This window comes from Podarcis tiliguerta (assembly GCF_965153285.1).
Source record: "Podarcis tiliguerta genome assembly, chromosome: 12".
In the NCBI taxonomy this organism is placed as follows: domain Eukaryota; kingdom Metazoa; phylum Chordata; class Lepidosauria; order Squamata; family Lacertidae; genus Podarcis; species Podarcis tiliguerta.
Window position 1 is genome coordinate 33,480,936 of NC_139545.1, and position 22,000 is coordinate 33,502,935.

The 22,000-nt window shown below is 39.0% G+C and overlaps 1 protein-coding gene and 1 long non-coding RNA gene across 3 annotated transcripts; one reads left to right on the forward strand and one right to left on the reverse strand.

Moving 5' to 3' along the window:
* The first annotated feature begins 12 nt into the window (after window positions 1-12).
* PEX1 (peroxisomal biogenesis factor 1) lies at window positions 13-20,964 on the forward strand. Of its 2 annotated transcripts, XM_083405611.1 has the most exons (24): window positions 13-263; window positions 2,352-2,495; window positions 3,455-3,538; window positions 3,766-3,880; window positions 3,967-4,730; window positions 5,347-5,466; window positions 6,273-6,390; window positions 6,773-6,873; window positions 7,691-7,785; window positions 8,331-8,463; window positions 8,880-8,976; window positions 10,109-10,279; window positions 11,120-11,274; window positions 11,501-11,690; window positions 11,797-11,963; window positions 13,899-14,033; window positions 14,678-14,742; window positions 14,952-15,094; window positions 15,176-15,279; window positions 15,861-16,037; window positions 17,394-17,624; window positions 18,102-18,299; window positions 18,998-19,128; window positions 20,663-20,964. In XM_083405611.1, exons 1-24 carry the CDS (start codon window positions 150-152, stop codon window positions 20,742-20,744), a joined length of 3,834 nt encoding a protein of 1,277 aa, XP_083261737.1. In that variant the 5' UTR covers window positions 13-149; the 3' UTR covers window positions 20,745-20,964. The 2 variants fall into 2 exon arrangements, with proteins under 2 accessions (XP_083261737.1, XP_083261736.1); XM_083405610.1 differs by lacking the exons at window positions 18,102-18,299; window positions 18,998-19,128; window positions 20,663-20,964 and adding an exon at window positions 18,495-18,984 and having other exon boundaries at window positions 132-263; window positions 17,394-17,653.
* Window positions 4,872-15,854, reverse strand: LOC310660687. Its single transcript, XR_014503603.1, has 3 exons — window positions 15,324-15,854; window positions 13,625-13,781; window positions 4,872-4,946 (listed from the first exon to the last, which is right to left on the reverse strand). It is a non-coding gene; the product is annotated as an uncharacterized lncRNA (long non-coding RNA).
* Window positions 20,965-22,000: the final 1,036 nt, after the last annotated feature.

Sequence of the window (22,000 nt, forward strand, 5' to 3'; positions counted from 1 at the left end):
TCAGCCAATCACAGCGAGTAGGCAAAGAGGGTGGGCCGCTCGAGAAGCAGGAAGGAACAGCAGCAGCAGCGGCAGGAGCAAGTGCATGTTCTGCGGCCCTTAGCGCGAGCCGCACGGGGCTCCACGCGGTCGCAGGGCCGGCTCCTGCCATGTGGGGGGTGGGAGGCCCCGGGGCAGCCACGGCGAGCGTCTCCTTGAGCGGCGCCCGGGACTGCTTCCTGCACCTGCCGCCTGGCTTGGCTTCCAGCCTCCGTCTGCAGCAGGTACAGGAACGCGGGGGAGGGCGGCTTTATCCGGGCAGAGAGGATCACGGGAATTCGCCCTGGCTTGTTTCTCTGAGGGCCTTTTCTATCTCCTCAGCCAGCCTTCACCCCCCCCCATGTCATGTCGCTATGGTAACGTGGGCATCCGTCTCGTTCACACGTTTGCTCTCCTCGTCTTCTGGCGACGTTCAGTCGCCCCCTTTCTTTCTCGTCAGCCTTGCCAGCGTCCCGGCGTCCCGTTGCTATGGCAGCATTGGAGAATGGGGGGCTCGGGGGAATCCTCTTCGCCCTCCAGCATCTTGGCGCAATGGGGTGTGGTTCTCAGGTGGCTGGGTTCAGGATACAGCCGGGCCTGTGAGAGACTTTATTGGCAGGGCAGAAGGTAGAAGGATACAAAATTAAAGATTCTTGTTATGTCACGCTCATTATGTCGCCACTGCAGTTTTTAAGAGTGAGAGAACCTGCCATCCTTTCTTTAGCTTCCCACAGTTCGTAAAGGAGCAGGTGTCCCATATCTGACACTGTTGCTCTCTTTCACAGACATGCATACGAGAGTTGAATCCCCTCCCCCCGTTACCTTATACTGTATAGGGTTCAGCAGCTACTGCATCAAATTAGGAGGTGCTCTTCTGTAAAGGTCCTGGTAACACTAGTGGAACAAAATCTTAACATCAGTGCAAAGAAGAATTATGTGAAATGATTTTTCCATTCCATCTTGCAGATATTCTTGAAATGGACTACTGACATTGAAATTAATTAAAAACTCAATTTATTGAATTTCTCTGTTTACTTCGTAAAGGAACAAAAATACGCTTTCTGTGTCTAAATAAATGTTCTCAATAAAAACAGTTTAAAAGGTTATTAAAATCAATAGTAGCAAAAAAAGATATAGGTAATTAATGCACTTTCAGTGGTACACCCTTAATTCATGGCTTATTAGGCTTCACTGTTGCCTGTTAGTGGCATCTGTAGCATCTTTCTTCCCCATATATATTACCCTTGCCAGAGGTCTGAACTGTTCACTTGCAGAGGGTTCCCCCACTTCATCACTTTGTCCATTTTATCTCCCTCTCTTCCTGCCACCCCATCCACCCTTCTTTTCTCCAGTCACCTCCCACTTGCATAAAATTAGGCAAAGTGTCTCATGTTCCCCACCCCTGAAGTGTACATACATCTTTGTAGGTGAAGGCACAGTTTCACAAAGTTCTCTTGTCATTAACACCTACCTGCCTGTTAACCTGCTGCAACATTGCTAGGTGTTTAGCCATTGCACTATATTGGTGTTGGGAATCCTTGTATAAAATGTACATGTTCGTATGAAATAAGGGCTGAAAAGCATTTGGAATTTCTACAGGATGAGTATGACCAAATTGTGTACAAACTGCAAGACTGTTGACCTGGTTCAGCAGTTTGGGTACAAAGGCTTCAGAGTTTGTGGAACTCCACCAACCACAGCAATTCTTCCACTTGTTTCAGTAGAGGGATCTGACTGTAGACATCTCTTTGGAAACATGGGTCGTTTTCTCAATTGAAGTAGATGAGGGAGCCCATTCATAGAAAAACTCTGCACATGCATCCAATCAAACACAGGACTGCACTAATTTCATTAGCATTCCCCAAAAATCAATTTTTTATCATAGAATTGTACAGTTTCTGTACGGGTGACCGTTTGCATTCTACATTGCAGGGGGTCATCTAGTCCAACCCCCTGCAATGTAGGAATCTCAAATAAATCATACATGACAGATAGCCATACAACCTCTTTAAAATCTCCAAGGAAGGAGAGTCCGCCAGCTGTCATGGAAGTCTGTTCCACTGTCAAACAGCTCTTGCATTTACTTATTTGCTCGAACGTGAAAGACACACTAATCACATTAGTGTTCCAAAATAATGTATGTTTTCTACAAGATTAATACAGTATCCTGTAGATAAGAATTCTGTACAGAAATGTGTCATATAAACTTCCCCTTTGCTGAATAATTCTTGATGCTATTTGCGCACTCACATATAGATAGCTGGAAAAAGAATTATGGGTACTACAGGCTGCTATGCTATTTGACATCTATCTGTTTTCTGTGGCATTAACAGGATCAAGCTGTGAAAGCTTCTTGGGGCAATCAGCCTGTTTTCTTGGGCTGGACAGAAATCAGACATTGTGGTCAGCATGCTGGAAATGTTGTAGAAATGAACAGACAACTTGCAGAGAAACTTGGCATCAAAGATGGGCAACAGGTTTGGAATGTTGACTTTTATTTTCTTGCCTGGACTAGAATATTAAACTAGGCAAATATATTTCATAATCATTGGTCTCCATCTGTCTACTGAGTAATGTCAAAATTCTTTTTAGTAAAGCTTTTGCAAATAAATAAGGGTTCAGCAAACGTGAATTGCAGGAGCTGGTGTTTAACATTTAGGGTAACATTGAAAATGGGACAAAAATATAGAGCAAGTAACTTTGGAAATGAGTCTTTTTCTATGGCTTCTAATCATTAGTACATTTTTGTTTCCTTGTACCTGCAAAATATGCAGGCCCCAGTTTCAGGTTCTTTGTATTCAGCTGTGCAAAGGCAGCTGTGTGCAAAGATCTCAGTGACAGATGAAGAGTACTGCTAGTTTTGCCAGTTATTATCTGTGATGGGAAACAGCAGTGACTGGAATCAGCCTTCCCTCTCCCCAAAAGTTTATCAGAACTGAAAGTACTTGTTTGAAAGCTTATGTACACAACCCCTGGTTCTAAAAGCTGGGATTCCCCTTACCTTGTCTGGCATAGCATGTACTTATTTCTACAGGACCTAATCAATAAATTTATAATTTTGAGAGCTGCTTCCATGCATGAATTACAGCTGTTCTATATCAGGGTAATTTGTTCATATTTAGTGAGTTGATTGTTTCATGAACATGAACATGTAAAAGTGTCTGCTATCCAGCCTTTTAGCACTTGACAATGTCCTGAACCAAGTCGCAAACTGCTTTTTAAAGGAAGGCTGGGAAATGGTTTGTTGATTTTCCAAGGGGAACAAGCCACACTGCTGAACAATAAATGGTGAAAAACTTATAATGCAATTTAGTTACATGCCAGCGCTTGTGGTTCATCCCCATTGTCAGCAACTCCATGATTCACTTCATCTCCACTGCATTGTTTATGTAAATATATTGAGAGTATTTTTTCAAAAAGGTTTATTGTCTGGCAGATCTTCCTCGAGCCCTGTTCTCAAGTCTTGTCCTGTCAGCAAGTAGAAGTGGAACCCCTCTCAGCCGATGATTGGGAGATCCTGGTAATACAGAAATTTAAATTATTTAGTTCTCCTAATGCTTTTAAACAGGGTGGTGTTCTTCATTCCTGTCCTCTCCCACTCACCCCACCTTCTAATGTTTTTTTCCTGAGTGTTTCCTCTTGTTGTTTTCCTTATGGTTCAGATCCAGTTTAGTATACAAATTTCATTATGAAACACAAATGAGTTCTAATATGAAATGTTTTCTAACATTCTGCAATGTATTGTAGGAGCTGCATGCTTTCTCACTTGAAAGCCATCTTCTTGACCAAATTCGAATAGTGTTTCCCAAAGCTGTCTTCCCAGTGTGGGTTGAACAACACACTTGTATTTATATCCAGATTGGTAAGTGTTCATGCAAGTCTTCCTACAACATTGCAGGAATAATTGTAAGGTGGCATATGTATTAACTTGCCCCTCTTTAATTCCAGTTACTCTAAAACCTGCTGCTCTTTACGGGAGACTGGAAGCTCGTACAGAACTTTTCATACGCCCCAAAGTACGTCAGTATGAAGGAAGTTCCACCATGCTGCCTTCCACAAAAAGTGACATCTTACAGGACAATGTTCCTAAAACCATGTTGGATTCAAGAGCAACAACTAAGGAATCATGTGCCAAAGAAACTAATTTAAATACGGGAGTCCAAGAGCCTAAGCCAGATGCAAAGGCGTCATTAACTGCAAGTGTCCTGCCAAACATATGGAATTTAATTGGGAACATTTTCTCCTCTGACAAAGAACAAGAGGCTTCTCGTGACACAGGTGAACTGAATGCTGCCAAAGATGGGCTGCTAAACTTGATTCACATGGATTCTGTTTTCAGAGTATGCCAGATTCAGCCCCCCAGTGTGCAAAATACATTGGCAACATGTACGTTTCAGAAATGCAACGCCATTCATGTATTTCCATGGAATCTAGAATTCCCCGCTTTAGAAGCTAATATTAAAGTGTCTTACGGGAAAATCACTACACTGCTCTCTCCAAGACAGCAGCATCAAGAGTCAAAGCAGAATGTAATGTCAAAGAAAGAAAAACAGATGATCAATGGAGAAGACAAAAAGCAATCCGGCCCTAGTAAAAGTCAAGAATCCAATGAGATATCTATTGTACAAATAATATGGAATGGATTTGAGGATCTAAAGAGTGCTATAATATGTAATAACAACATGGAACAACTGCATGTCGGAAGAGTTTGGGTTAGTCCAATTTCAGAAGCCTACAGAAGATTAAAGATTTTAAGTCAAGTGTTGAATCGTTGCTTAATAATATTATATTTTTTAAAATGGTTACCTGGAAATAAGATCTACAGATTATAGTGGATTATTTATAAAGAAGTGTCCTCAGGATCACAATGGTACCATCTCCAAGGCACAATAGTTGTCTTATAATAGTTCCATTAACTTCAGTAGTGTCTATTCTGATAATAATAATAACAACAATAAAAATAATTAATAATTTATTTGTACCTCGCCCATCTGACTGGGTTGCCCCAGCCACTCTGGGTGGAGCCCAACATACAGTTTCAAACCATTTCTTCTTTTTTAAAAATATCCTTGTCTGGTTTGTTTTATTTAATTGAAATTGCTATACTCCCTTACTAACTGGAACTGAGGAGGCTTAAATTACATTTGATGGACAGTCAGGGTATTTGAAATCTTCAGGTACATTCAAAAATCTTTAAAAATTAAGTCATTCTTAAGTTAAACAAACTTCAAGTACAACCCTGGTGGATATACCTTTGAAGTGTGAAATGTGTAGAATAGTCCAGCATTTATTCTTTCATGTTTCTTGTTTTTCTTAACTTTATTTCAGATACCAGAAGGGTTGAGAGAGAGACTACACATAGAAATGCATTCAGCTGTCAAAATCACATCACTGAACTTGGATCCTAAAATTCCATCATCTATTAGATTATATCCCAAAAAATCTTTAGTGAGTTTGCATTCTTGACCCTAATTATTTGTTAAGCTGCTTCCATGTGTCTTTACAAGTTGGTGAAATTCATATTGCGTTATGCTATTATTTGAGACAATTTATTCCAAAGGCATTATCAACCTATGGTTACCAGTTCTTCATAAGAATATAAGGAGTTTGTTTAGACCAGGGGTAGGCAACCTAAGGCCCAGGGGCTGGAAGCAGCCCAATCACCTTCTAAATCCGGCCCGCGGACGGTCCAGGAATCAGCATGTTTTTACATGAGTAGAATGTGTCCTTTTATTTAAAATGCATCTCTGGGTTATTTGTGGGGCCTGCCTTGTGTTTTTACATGAGTAAAAGGTGTGCTTTTATTTAAAATGCATCTCTGGGTTATTTGTGGGGCATAGGAATTAGTTCATTATAATTTTTTTCAAAATATAGTCTGGCCCACCACGTGGTCTGAGTGATGGTGGACCGGCCCACAGCTGAAAAAGGTTGCTAACCCCTGATTTAGACTGTTGAGGAGCAATAATGTCACAAGTGAACTAAAATGGTTATTGTATATACAATTAAGGGCTTGAACACTATCAAATCAAATATTTAAACCTTTTTTTCAGTATAGATTTTTCCTTAGGAAATAATAAAGAAGGTAATCATATTTTGGATAAAATTGGGGCCACTAGTAAATCCTCAGATAATGACTTGCCTCAATTCTTAGCACTTCTGACCCTTGTATACTTGAATGAACAAATGTTTGTTGTGTGAAAGTGTTAGGAATATTTACTGAACTAACAATACTTTTCATCCTTTCTTCATTTTAGAATAAAGATATCAGTGACGATGAAATTAAAAATGCCTTTAATTTGTGGATAGAGGATTATAGCAAACTTCCCTTGCTAATAGCAGGCACGAATGATATACAATTAGCTCTTAAAGATGGTAAGCTGAACTGCCCTTAGCAGTGATTGTGAATATATTTCTACCCAATTATGAAAATATATTTGATTTTTTTTTAATCACCAATTAAAATCATGAGTTATTTATCATTGTCTTTTCAATCTGTTACTTAACTATTGTATTTAAATAAAGGTGCTTCCAATAAATAAAGATCCATACTCTCACCTATGGTCAACCATTAAATGGGTCTTTGCCAGTGAATCAAAGTGTGATCAAAGCTTTTAGCCACAAAAGTACTTACATACACATTGAAACACTTTTGCATAAGCTAGGGTTTACCAGTGTATAATACAATATCTACAAGGTATTAAAATTTACTATTTTGTATCAGAAGCAAATTGATTTGTCCATTGTGTTTTGAAAGGTATGGAGGACTTTGTCCTCAGTGTCATTACTTCTGAAGAGGAGAAGGCAAAAAATACTTACATCCTGAGTCCCAGCTTGTTGCAGAAGACAAATATGCAAGTAAATATCACTTATTTCAGGTATCCAATAACTTAAATTATATCAACAGTGCAATTCTGTTTATTAGGGTATCTTTCGTATTCGTTTTGGTTTTTGACTCATTGTACATGAATCACTGCAGGAGAGGAGACTCTTATGATAAACTGTACATAAATTCAGTCACAAAGAACATCATTGGATGATAAATTCAAGTTCCCTTAAGAAGATTAAGGAAAGGCTTTGCAGCAACCTGCCCCCATCTTCCAAAGCAAGCTCGTAGTTCTCTCACTTCCTGATTTTTGAAGTGTGTTTATTGTTTTCTAATTTTCAGTTTTCTATATTGTAATGACAACTTTAATTTTCATTGTAGAATTGATGGAGTGAAAACTGTACAGCAGCTTTCCTGTTTCTACTAACCAACCAGATGTTTTGGACTACAGGTTCTACTGCCCTTGACCATTGGCCATGCTGAATGGGACTGCTGGGAGTTGTAGTTCAAAACTTCTGGAGAGTAGTGGGTTGGGGAAGGCTGCCATAGAGTCTGGATGGACTTGGAATACAAGGAAATCTGAAAATCTCTTGGTATTTTAAATGTAGTGTAGTAATTAGATACTATTTGGCTATTTATCCAATGGACAAACCCACTACAATCCTGAGATTCTTGGGAGACAAGTTTCTTCTATGTGATTTCTTACAGTAAAATCCCATTCTGAATTTTATTGGCGTATGTATTCAGTATTTCTCTACTCATCCACAAACACACACACACAGACAGACAGACAGCATGTTCTAAAAAGGCACCCTCACTTCTAAATAGTGACTGTCTTCTTTTGTGTAGGTTCTGGTACATCCTGTGACCTCAGTAGCCAATGGCAGTGGTGCACAATCTTCTTGTGAGCAGCTTCTTCCATGGTTTGGTCTGAACTGTTTGGGGTGAGACATTTTAATACTATCACAAATTAGAATAAAAAAATCAACAATAAAAAGCTGTGCAAAAATAAATATTAAATGTGTAATATAAATATGAAGCATTTTAGATGTCAATAACGTCGTAGCTAAAGAGAACATTAGATTAGCTGTACTGTCAAGATTTAAACACACATATAGTTCTAATCTCATGACTCAGAAATTGGGCAAGTATTTGGCACACCTGTGCCCTCTAATACAGGTTTTGCTGGTGTGGTTGGTCTATCTGAACACACATAAAATGGGGTGCAGCAAATAGTGAAGTCGTATGCAGGATTATTTCTTCACATACGTGGAAACTTTTTCAAAATGAATGTTTGACATTCTTAATGGCAGTTGCTGCCAGTGTGTGCAGTACAGTAGCAAATATTGCAACTGGGTCATTGGCTACAGTTCTATAAATAATCAAGACAGAGAGTACTCTAAAATAGCCAAGCTTTTAATTTTATACGATTTAATTTGACTACAGTACATTGAGAGGGCACTCAATTCTGTTAACATTTCCATTGCAGAGGAGTTGATAATTTAGCAGTATCTTCTTTGAAGCATGTATCTCACAGCCTTTTGAAACGACCACTGTCTCAAAAGCTAGCTCCCATATCTGCAGGGCTATGCAGTGGAGGTATCCTGATTACTGGAGCAAAGGTAAAACTTTTACATTTCTCTGTTTTAGCACCCAATAAATTCTGGGTTTTATCATTAGTCCAATTCAAGTGGTTGTCAATCTTTCTGAGCATGTGAGTACATTTAGAATTTTGAGAGAGTGCCATGGAAATTCCTCCATCTGCATGTTTCTCTCCCTCCACCCTTGGATCACTTTCCCCTTACCCCTAGATAGAGAGGAAGAAAGCAAAATGTGCATGCACACATAGACACTTTGTTTTTCCAAGGGCTATAAAGAAACATTGGATCTGGTAGACTTGAACAGATTGCTTTGAATCTTCGTGATTTTACACCATCAGGTTAAATATTACAGAAATAGAAAACCATAGTAGCAAACTTTGATAGTTTTTCAATCTGGGTATTATTTTAGGAGTTTTTAGCCCTGATTTATTTTATAGGGAAGTGGCAAGACAACTTTAGCAAAAGCCATCTGCAAAGAAGCATTTGATAGACTGGATGCCCATGTGGAAGTAGTTGACTGCAAAGCTTTAAGAGGTAATGGATACAACTGTCTCCCTTCTTGTAGGATGTTCAGAATACAATTAAACTAAAAGGGTAAGTTACTAAGTTAATTAGATCAGACCTTTTCAGTGACTCCCAGCTTGTGGTCTGCTCTACCCAGGGAGACATGCCTAGCGCCACCCTTATCTGTTTTTGGGCACCAGGTGAATACTTTTTTCTTAATGGCGGCATTGTGGCCCCTTTTAGTTGGGTGAGATCAGCAAGTCCTGACCTGTTTTATCTGTTCAGCTTTGTTTTTAGATTTTTATTGGAAGTTCTTTATTTGGTTTTAATGTAAGTTGCTTTGGGTCATTTTGTGAGAAAAGCAACTAACGCATATAATTAAATAAATACTATTCCTAGTGTTTTTGTTTATCATAGCAACAACTGGTAAGAGTTTGGGCTATATTGAAAATGTGTCTTGTTTGTAGCCACCCAGTACGTTTGAACTTGGGTCTTATGCCCAAACCCTGAGTCCCACCCCACTGGGTTAATATTCACATTTTAGGCCTTGCTGTTATTAGGTTGGTCACATAAGCAGGTAGGAGCCAGAACCTTCCTGTTTTAAAAAAATCTATTTCAAAAGCAGCATCAAGAATATTGTCTGGGCCTTTCTTCCCTCTTTCCTCTGCCCACCTCACCCCAGTTTGAAATATGTGATCTATTTATACTATTATGCATTATGTCTCTGATGTTTGTATACTTCATTTTGTGTCAATTAAGATGCAGTCCTGTGCACACTTAACTGGGGAAAAGTCCCACTGAACTCACTTTATTTTATTTATTTATGTAAAATAGGCTAGTGTATTCATCACATATTGCTGATGGAGGACTGAGGCTGAGAAAATGGCTTGCCTGTGACCATTCTGTGAGTTTATGGCAGCAGAGTGATTCAGACTAGTGAATTATATTATTCTGCACCAGCTTTCCTTATATGTTCAGCAGATAGAAGATAGGAAATATCTTAAAGGAGGTCCACAATAGGGTAATTTTAAGACCTCTTGGTATAATGAAAATGTCATATACAAGCTAGTTTCTGACCCATAATCTTGCCAGATCATAGATTGTATTGGAAGTTGGCACATTTTTCTTCTGTGTCGTTCTAATCACTATATTTGTTTTTCAGGAAAGAGATTAGAAAATATACGGAAAAAACTGGAAGAAGTTTTTCTAGAGGCAGGATGGAAACAACCATCTGTTGTTTTGCTAGATGACCTTGATCACATAGTTGGAGTACCCCTTGCTCCAGAGCATGAGAACAGTCCTGAAGCTGTCCAGAGTACTCGCCTTGCTCATGGTAATGCTTTACCAACCATTACTGAGTTGTTTTTGCTTTAACTGTCCTGTGATTGGAAACATCTGACCTTTGCAAGGTCCTGAATAGATCACAATGTGTTGTTCATAGCTTCATGACGGCTAGCAATATTTTAAACTTTGAAATGAAATTTCCATGCAATGTGGAGAAAACCACATTCCCTGCTCCTCTTGATCTGCACGGATCAACTGCAGAATGGGGAGCTCTGTTGCTTGTTTTTAGATGTGCTCTGATATGTGTGTGAAAGAGTATGCAATGGCCATGGCTGTTCTTTTTGCTACACCCACTGCTGCCGTGCAGTCCCTGGGCTAAAAAGAATAGCCACCTCTGGGAATGTGCCCTGGCCCAAGTAATATTGATCTTTAGCTTTTGAATGTTTTTGAAAGAAACAGCATAATCCAGCACTTGCATAGTCTTAGTAATCAGCACAACTCTACATAGTGTGTCTGTATTTGCAGGTTATCAACAATATATTCAGCATTTGGTACAATGTTATGGTTAAGGTTATGATTTGCTCTTGTATATTAAAGCTGTAATTCTTTATATGGAAGTAAACCTATTGAATTCCAGGGGACTTACTTATGAGTAGATAAGTATATGCTTGTGCTGTAATACTTCTGGATACAGTATGGGAATGTGTTTTGTTAGGTTATTAACAGCTGATACCAACAAAATTACAAGCTTCTGGAACTTTATTGGAACAGACAGTGCACTGAAATAAAAGAAGATGCTGTTTCTGTAACACTAAAATTGAGAGGTGGCTGCTATTTTATATGGCCATCAATCCATGAAGTTTGAATTGATTTGTATTTCTGTTCCTAGTTTTGACAGATATGATAAAAGAAGTTATTTCCATGCACAGTTTGATCGCACTCATTGCCACAAGCCTATCTGAGCAGTCACTTCATTCTTCCATGATTTCTGCTCAAGGAATTCACATATTTCAGTGTTTCCAACATATCCAGGCTCCAAATCAGGTAAAAGCAATAAATTATGTTTTAATCAAAGCATCTTAATTCCCAGTAATTTTGTTTAAGATTGCGGTATAAAATGTGATACTGTATGTTGAATGCACAGATCTGCATTTTATTATTTCTTCAGCATCTGTCCGTTTTAATTAACTTGAAATTTGGCCAGTCTTCTTATTTTTCTTCAATTCTTTGAAGTTAGGCTACAGATAAATTTACTGTATTTTTTTTCCAGGGACAAAGATGTGAAATACTTCATTCCATAATAAAAAATAAACTTGACTCCAATATAGACAAGTTTTGTAATCTTGATCTCCATCTAATTGCAAAGGAAACAGAAGGATTTGTAGCTAGAGATCTGACAATGTTAGTTGAACGTGCTGTACACTCATGTGTTTCTACCAAAGGAACGTGTAAAAAAGAAGGTATGTATAATAATTTCATGAAGTATTCAGAAAAAATTGTGTATAATATTATGTAATATTTCGGTGTAAAAAATCATAAAGTTAATGTATTTATCCATTTTAACAGATTTGATTCTGTCAACATCAGACTTCCAAAAAGCTTTAGAAGGTTTTACCCCAACATCTTTGAGAAACGTTAACCTTCATAAGCCTCAGGAGTTTGGCTGGGATAGAATTGGTGGCCTCAAGGAGATACAGCAAGTGCTTATAGATACTATCCAATTGCCTGCCAAGGTACTTTTCTCTTACAGTTGTGTCTGCCATTGGTAGGTGTTTGTAGGAACACAGACCTTTGATGGTTCTGGCTTGAGGGGGTGACAGCTTCTTATACCAAAATGGACAAATATGCACCCATAGTACAGCCATTTCTCATTCATATGTAAGTTTGCAGAAGCTGGAGAGGAGAACGGTACAGCTTCTCAGCAACGGTATGTTAAAGGGCATAAACTAGAAGATTATCCCTGACGGTTATGCGCAGAGCTGAGGAAAGAATGAAGATGCAACAGCTGAGAATTATTAAGGCAGGAAGGTTCACGAAGAATCCTGGGTGGCTTAGCTACCTCAGACCATGCACAGTGTGGGAGGCAGTTATCTGGAGTTATCTGCTCCAGCAGGGAGCAGCGGTGCTACAGACCTGACATCCTGTAAGCAGCATGACAGCCAGACCCAGGGACAGTGCAGGACAGCGTGGGCACATCAGTGAAGCCAATCAGGTGTCCTGCATCATCCTGCCACGTTCTGGTACATGGCAGTGGTGCTGCTCCCAGGAGGCCAGGTTAATAATGGCAGGTTAATATGTGTAGGGATCCGTACACACCACATTTGAAGTAGTTATGAACATGACCACAGAAATAAAACTCAGTGTGTTTTGTTTTTGTCTATATGAATAATAGACAAAAATAGGGATGCAGGTGGCGCTGTGGCCTAAACCACCGAGCCTAGGGCTTGCCGATCGGAAGGTCGGTGATTCAAATCCCCACAACAGGGTGAGCTCCCATTGTTTGGTCCCAGCTCCTGCCAACCTAGTAGTTCAAAAGCACATCAAAGTGCAAGTAGATAACTAGGTAGCACTCCGGTGGGAAGGTAAACGGTTTAGTCATGCTGGCCACATGACCCGGAAAAACTGTCTGCGGACAAACGCCGGCTTCCTCAGCCAGTAAAGCGAGATGAGCGCCACAACCCCAGAGTCGTCCGCAACCAACTGGACCTAACGGTCAGGGGTATCTTTACCTTTGTATCAATAATATGTATATGGCTCTTTGATCATTATTGGACTGTTTCATAATGCTCATGCCCCAGCAGACTAAACTGAAGCCTGGAAATGCAGAAAAGCACCCAACACCTGTGGATGATAAAACACTCATGCAAATGTTAGTCTATATATAGATGCATTTAGTCGCATTTCAAAATAAGCATAGAGATGTTATGGTGACTCATTGGTTCCACCACAGATATGGATTTTGCCAAAATTGATATTATGCTGCATATCATAATAGTAATTATGGAACTACATGAATAATAATAGGGTTAGGGTTATGAATTATTATTATTATTATTCATTTCATTTCTATACCACTTACGGTAATATTTTTAAAGCAAAAAAATCTCAAAGCGATTTACAATCTGCATTGACACATCAAAGAAAACAATCCAGAATAAAGCATTACTGATTTAAAACATTACTGAAGAAAGTCAAGTATACACTCAAAGCAACGTAATTAACAGGATAATAAAATATTACCTTAAAGGTTTCAAACAAAACATGACAAAAGTGGTCAGAGTGCACATTTAACACAGCAAAGTTAACAAAAAATAATAATCTTAAACATTTCAAAAGAAAACATTGCTAAAGAAAGTCCAATATAAAATACACATTTAAAGCAAGATAATAAAACATTATCAATAAGCATAGAACATATCTGCTGCTGTTGCTGCCAGTCCTGCCAATGGTGGTTCATAGTGGGTGGTGGCTATGGAAACTCAGGATCCATGACCTCAGTCTGCACTAAGAGACTTCCAAGAAGATCTCTGGCCTCTTCAGCATACTGTAGGCTGAATCCAATTTTTCACACTTAGCTACCCTCCTCAGAGGTTCTTAAACAGGTGTTATTAAGGGATCATATACTTTTTAAAGCAGACACAATTTCTAAAGACTTCATATGTTTTCAGTATCCAGAATTATTTGCAAACCTGCCCATACGACAAAGAAGAGGAATCTTACTATATGGGGCTCCAGGAACAGGGAAAACTTTGTTAGCAGGTGTAGTTGCCCGAGAAAGTGGAATGAATTTTATCAGCATCAAGGTAAGAATGTAAGATTTTTCAGGATTTTTTGCAGTAACTGAAAATACAAAGATGTGTTCCATAAGTCAGAATCCAATAAGGTGATAAAAATTATATGCTACAGTTTGTCTTTCAGAAGCTCTCATATGTTTTAGTAAATTTATTTGTTTGTGATGCACACATACATATGGCATATGAACACATCTGGATTATGACCCATGGTATTTAGCCTAAAGAAAATAGTCCAACTTTCTACAGTCCAAATCAACACAGTCCAAACAGCAACCTTAAACCCTTGGGCAAAGTACCTTCATTTTTGCCATAGATCTTTTTTGGGGCACACTACTTAATGTGTTTCAATTCCTTTCTGTCCTTCTGTGTGTTTGTTCTCCCCCTCCCCCTGCCTGCCCGCTCTTTAACAAGCAGTGTTAATGTGATCCCAGTAGAGTAGATCATAAGTAGAAACTACTGGACCAGTCTCATGTTCAAGGTATGTTCCTTTAGAAACCTATATTTTGTAATGTTTTTAAACAATCTGTAATTGCCATAGCCCAAACAGTAGTTTGTTATGCCACAGTTTATACACTTTACTTTATAAGTATTGATTAATTAAATAGCTCAGGTTGCAGAGAGTATTCTTCTCTTTCTCTCTCTTTTTTTTACAGGGACCAGAACTGCTCAGCAAATACATTGGAGCAAGTGAACAAGCAGTTCGAGATGTATTTAACAGGTTAGATCCAGATTTATGGTGTTGCTGATAGATTCTGTTTTTGGAAGTAGTGCTGAAAATAGATGCTGGATTTGTAATGTGGAGAAGAAACAGGCTTAGTAAGTGTAAGTTGGGGAGGTGTGAAATAACAAGACTTGCTGATATCACATGTCCAATCTTGGCAGGGTCAGTTTATTCCTTTTGTCTTAATTGTGTTGTATTTATTGCAGAGCACAGGCAGCCAAGCCTTGCATACTTTTCTTTGATGAATTTGATTCCCTCGCTCCTCGAAGAGGTCATGATAACACTGGTGTAACTGACCGCGTTGTTAATCAACTGCTGACTCAACTAGATGGAGTAGAAGGCTTAGAAGGTAATGATCAAATCATCTCTGTTTCTTCCAGGAAAAGGTTACGCTGGCATTTTATTAATAAAGTCCCTTTCTTTTTCTAAGGAGTTTATGTACTAGCGGCCACTAGTCGCCCTGATTTGATTGACCCTGCTCTGTTGAGACCAGGCCGATTGGATAAGTGTCTGTATTGTCCACATCCTGATCAGGTAGGAAACAAAACACTGTACCAAATATTGAAAGGAAGACTCACTTCTATGTGGATTAATGTCCATTCCATGCTTTCGATGGCTGAGTTTCCATAAGATGAAGTCGTTTTGAAACAGATTCAAGTTTGATTCTATTTTATTTTTTCATTAGATTGGTGGTGGTAGAATTCTATGTCAAGGCAATGATCTTGCATAGTCTAATGATTTCTCTCAGGCCTTTCTCATCTTAGGTTTGATGCTGCCGTCTGTAGGCATTGGTGTGTGTATTCTATGATCTACAGGTGTGTTAAAAAGATCAGAATGTGGTAGTGGGTACAGAATCTGGCTTCCAAAGAATCTCATCGTGCTATTATAAAAAGCAAGTTGCAAGTCCCTTATGGTTGAGAAGAGATGCTTGAAAATGTATAGAAAATTCAAAATAATGTTTACATCACTGGGTCCTTCCACATGTTGTTTTACCTTCTCCAGTGCCCTTTTCCTTATTGGAAAAATACACAGAAGTCTGAAAAACAAAACATTAAGTACTGTCTAAGGGCAAGAAATCAGTATTTTATTAACAGGGTTACTTCTAATTTCCTTAGGCTTCCCGACTGGAAATTTTAAGAGCACTGAGTCATTCTCTCCCTCTGGCACATGATGTGGATTTTCAGCATTTGGCAGAGAAAACAGAACATTTCACAGGAGCAGACCTAAAAGCTTTACTGTATAATGCACAATTGGAGGCCGTGCATGCTAATTTTGGTTCAACCTTGCCCCAGGTAAGTGCACTGAAATTTAAAGGATTTCCTTAAAAATCCTTAAGAGTTTGCTACCCATAACATTTTTGAATGGTAAAATTATTTCTCACTAATAATTTTAGGCTGCTTTTCCAGGCAAATAACAAATCCCAAATGACTTGCATTCCAAATATCCGAAGGAAATACAGTAATCTAACATTTCAGACTTAAACTAAAACTCATCAACATTCCATTTATTTATTTTTTAACAGGGCCAAAAATAATGCAACTCAACCAAACCATCATGCTTTGGAAGGCCAGTTGAGAAAGAGTGTTCTTCATGGCCTTCTGGAAACCCTGAGACATAGAAATTTGATGCAGGTCCATGGGAAGATTCTTTCCCTTGTGGCCACTCAGCTTAGCAATCTAGGGGATGGGCATACCAGAAGAGACGCCAAAGCAGATCTTAAAGTGCAGGAAGTCCAGTAGCTTGGCCACAATCTGAAACTGGTAACCTGGGCACTAAAATACTTAATATTCCAATTACAGTGGTACCTCTCGTTAAGAACTTAATGCGTTCTGGAGGTCCGTTCTTAACCTGAAACTGTTCTTTAGCTAATGGGGCCTCCGAGCTGCTGCCGCCGCACGATTTCTATTCTCATCCTGAAGCAAAGTTCTTAACCCGAGGTACTACTTCCGGGTTAGCGGAGTCTGTAACCTGAAGTGTTTGTAACCCGAAGCATTTGTAACCTGAGGTACCACTGTAATTTGGCTTTTCAAGAGTGGTGCCTAGAAATGTTAAGGTGATGTCCAGCGATTTGATTGTGATATTGTTGTACGATGAGATCCAAAGATCTGAATTTTAGCGTGCCTAAGGATTTATGACTGCTTTTATTTGAACAGCAAATTTATATACCGAGGATCACAGGGCAGTTTACAATTTAAAAAACACAAAATCACATAACGTAATAAACAAAACAATAACCCCCCCAGTTTAAAAGGCCATAGATTGTTTAATTAGCCAAAAACCTGAAAGAAGAAGAATGTTTCTGCCTGGTGCCTAAAGATATGTAATAAAAGCACCAGATCAGCCTCCCTAAGGAGAGCATTCCACAAACAGGGAGCCACCACAGAAGAGACACATTCTTGTGTTGCCACCTTCCCAACTTCTTGTGGAGCAGGCCCACGAAGAAGGGCCTCAGAAGATGAGGGTCCTGATTTGTTCATATGGTGAGATGTGGTCCTTGATGTATTGCAGTCCTGAGCACACTGCTAACTTCAGCACACTGCTAGCTCTTCCCTGCCAGAAGACCAGAAGATAAAGAGCCACACAGACATCCAGAATGAGGGAAGTGCTACGGAGTTGGAAATTCTAATTTTGTTAATTTCCATCCGCAGGAAATAGGTTCTAGCTCAGATAGCGATCTCAGTCTATCATCGATGGTTTTCTTAAATCAAAGCAGTGGATCAGATGATTCTGCTGGAGATGGAGAAGGAGGCTTGGAGCAATCTCTAGTTTCTCTTGAGATGTGTGAGCTGCTTCCAGAAGATCCAAGGTCCAACATCTATCGTCTTTACTTTGGCAGCTCCTATGAATCAGAGCTCGGCAATGGAACTGCTTCAGAAATGGTAGCTGGCTGCTTTTGCTTAATTGATGCTGTAAACATTCTAGCATCTAAATGTAATTGGGGAGAAACAGTGCTAATTCAATCTATGCCAGTACTGGGTGACAGATATAAATTCTGAGTAACATAAACTTAAAATATGAACTCATTCTTCCTTGACCAAAAGCAGCAACAAGTCCTTGTCTTTTTGGGAAAACAATCAGGACCTGTCCCATCCCCATGAGAATTGATCCAGGGAGAATCCCTTATGAATGCACAGTATTTAGAAATGAAACATATTCATATTTAAACTTTCATATTACTAATAAGTTATCTGATCAACAAAATACTTCCTAAAGCTTATATTGTTTGATAAATAACTTTGGTAATGTAACTGTTGTTGTGAAAAACATAACTGAAATATTAGTAACTGTAACCACAAAATTGATTACTATAATAATAACGGTATTATGTTACCCCACCCACCCACTTGTCTCTACAGAGTTCTCAGTGTTTCTCGGGACCAAACTCCATAAATCATGATTTAGCTAGCATCTCTCTGAAGGATTTAGTATCCTATCAGCCCCCAATTCTAAGAACAGCCTTACAGGAAGGTTATCAAGAACTTAATCAAGAGCAGATAGAGCAACTCAGGGCTGAAATCAATGCTATCAAGGCCAACTACAGAAGCAAAAATGGGGTATGGAAGACATTTTTTTGTTGATTCTTTTGATCTTTAGAAATGTTCTGTTGTAGAAGTAGTAATAGTAACTACTGCAAAGTTTTGCTATTTCAAAAGAAGCATAGCCTCAGAGAATGTCCTGAAGCATTCAGACAAACTCACTGGCTCAGTTAAGACATACATCAAACTACAGATTACAGACCTTAACTATGGTTAACTATGGTTAGTCAGGACATCCAGATTGGTAGCCCATGGTTTCTGCAAACTGTGGTTTGGTATTATTTTCTGATTGACAAACCGTGTTTACACTTGTTGCGCTTCCTCTTCAGATCACCATGCCATGGAGCGGAAATCTCTGCAGACAGAATAATTGCATAATTGGCCTGTTGTCCGTTGTGCTGGAGGTTCCTTGACTTCACTATCTCCCCCCCCACACACACACACACTGCGTAGGGTTGCCAAGCAATAGTAAGGAAGCAACACATGCCAATTTACCTGCAGAAGGGATAGCCTATTGGGGAAGGCAGGGAAGAAAAAGCACAGCTTAAATCATAGTTTGCCTGTATACGTAAGTGTATACATTGTAGTCTGGTCTCTAGTCTATGGTTACTGCAAATCAAAGTTAGCCCCAATTTATAAACTGGGCCATTGTCAATATCAGGGATTGAAATACAGTCTTTTATAGTACTTTCCCTTAATGTGATTTTTTTTTCCAGGAGGAAGTCACTCCTCCATCATCAGTACCCAGCAAGAACACTTTAAGCATTACTCAGCTTCACCTGATAACTGCACTTGGAAACACAAAGCCATCTATTAGTCAAGACGACTGGAATAATTTTACTGAACTGTAAGTACCTTGTGTCAAGGAAATCACACAAAATATTTATTAATATTAAAAATATGCTCACACGTGTTCTGGAACAGTTGCTGTTATTAGTCTATTGCCACACAAATACCATTTTCTGTCTTAAGGTGTCTACACATCCTGAAGACTTTACTGAAGTGTAGTGTGGCGAGAGGGTTCAGTGAAATTGTATGAGAAAGAAGCTGGTACATGGAGCCCTAGAGGCTGATCTACCAAAGCCTGAAACATAAGTTTTATTATCTTACAGATAATAATAAATTATTATTATTATTATTATTATTATTATTATTATTATTATTATTATTATACCCCGCCCTCCCCAGCCAAGGCCGGGCTCAGAGCGGCTTACAAGCAATAATAAAAACAAGATGAATGATTACAACTTAAAAACAAAAGTAAAATACAACATTAAAATAATGGAACATTAAAATATTACTGATAGGCACTCGTCTAAAATGGCTGGAGATTTTCTATCAAATGCATATGAAAGTTCTTTTAAATTCCTTTTCAATGGTGGGCCCTAAAGGTTGTATCCAGTGGTGTTCTGTCCACTGACAGAAGACTTTCATCAGCAGAAAGGGGAGGCTGCCCACCCCCCAAATCTGCTTGGTGGTGCTAGAGGAACCTCTGAAACAGATTTGTAGGGTGGGGCTGCAAAAGGGAGGAGAAATTGCTTGAAATATCTTCCGTCAGTGTGGGCACCATTTGCTATCACTGTAAAATGTTTGACATACCTTTTTAAGCAGGGATGATTATTGAAGTCATGGTCATGTTGACCTGCCAGCAGCTGTGCTGCTGTATGATTCCAGCCTCACAGCTCCTGCTTCCAGTCCTCATTGTGATGTCCAGGAATATGCTTATCATCTCCCTCAGTTGCCCTTAGTAGTGGCAGCAATTTGTACTGTTGACTGACTGACTGATTGATTGACTGCATTTATATCACACCTTTTTTCCTCTGAGGAGCTTGGGGTGGCATACACAGTTCTCCTCATTTATCCCCCACAACAACCCTGAGAGGTAGATTAGACTGAGAGACAGTGACTGGCCCAAGGTCACCCAGGAAGCTCCATGGCCAAGTGGGAACTTGAACCCTGATCACCCAGGTCCTAGTTCAGCACTCTAACCACTATGCCACATTGGCTTGCTAGCTGCTTCTGCTTCCAAGAGAAGTCTGCCGAAGCTTGCCAGTGATTGTTAACAAATGCTGTAAAAAAGTTTTCTGTGGACGTTAAACATTTTCTTAGTTATAGGTTATTTGCTCTGATTGTTATTACTTTAAAATTCTTATTCAACTATAATGAATTTGTTTATTGTTTGTTAGTTTTCCTGAATGGGGAAGAGGGAGTTGAAGAATGCTAATAAAAATGTTAACTGCTACTTTTAAATGTTTTTGCCAAAGAAGCCTCTTAGGTATTTCTGGTTTTACTTAGAATTTGGCCTTCTTTAGATTTCACCTGAATATTTTTCTTACAAAGCATAGTTCTGGTGGTAATGCACTACTATTGTTGTTTTTTAGCTATGATAATTTTCGCAATCCAAAGAGGAAAGGGCCCAGTGGAGCAACTTTCAAACCAGGACAAAAAGTGACATTAGCTTAATTGCTGTTTAATGCGTTTATGGTGATTATCCCAAACCAATTTTTTAAGTAAAGTATTTCCATTATTAAATCATATTAAAATATATACCTGCAGCTATGTTAATGCTGAAATGACAAATAATAGATTTCTTTAAAATTAATTGTTTCAAAACTGTTTTACATAATTTTAGTTTTCAGATTATGTCCTCTTACAAACCTATAATAAAATATTTGAGATATTATTGGCTGCCTTGTGTTTTCAGTTGTTTTAATTTCCTATTTAGATTAAGCTATCATCTTTGACTGCCTAGAGCTCTAGCTGGCTTCAATTCTGATAGCCACCACACCAAAACTAAATATAAAACTGTATGAAGTCATATTCACCCTTCCTGTTCACAGTAGGCTTATAGAATCCATGTTGTCGGTATCAGAATTAAGTTACCATTATCTTCAAGAGGAAAAGGAGATGTGCATCATGTATTCTTGGGGTAGCACCCAGTGTGACCACCTTTCTACTCCTGGCTTTCTTTATGCAAGTAATATGCTAGAGAGAAGGTGCTTCGCAAGATGATGCTACCAATTCAATTGGATTTATCTATGCTTAGGCGTGTTGTTGTACAGAGAATCCCATTATTTGTTTCCAGAATTTACAAAGAATTTTAAGCTGCCATCTAACACTGTTCTGCAACCTAGGTCAGCTTCAAGTGCTTAGAATATTTATCAGATTGTTCCCATTTTTCCCATGACACTGATATGTCTTCAGTGTGGCCTGTGGGAGGTGCCCTGGTTTTCATTTCATACAATCTCTAAAGGATTAACAGTTTATATTTAGTCTTTTAGACATTCAAAAAGAATGGTTGTGGTGTCAGTGTCCCTTGGGACAGCAATAGTTGTTGTAGCTCCACATGATGTAAGCAGAGACAGTATCTTTTTGTAAATAGGGAGCCAATTACTTCTGTTTATTACTGATCTTTGCCAACCTGGTGTCTTCCATATGTTTTTTACTACAGCTCCCATCAGCCCCAGACTGGCAAACACCACTAATCATAGAATTGTAGAGTTGGAAGTTCCCCCAGGAATCATCTAGTCCAACCCCCTGTAATGCAGCAATCACAGCTAAAGAATCCCTAAGAGATGGCCATCCAACCTCCCGAGGGAATTGCATCATCAAACAGCTCTTACTGTCAAAAAGTTCTTCTTGATGTTTAGTAGGAATCTCCTTATGACTTGAATCCATTGGTTCAGGTTCTGGCCTCCAGAGCAGAAAAAAAACAAGCT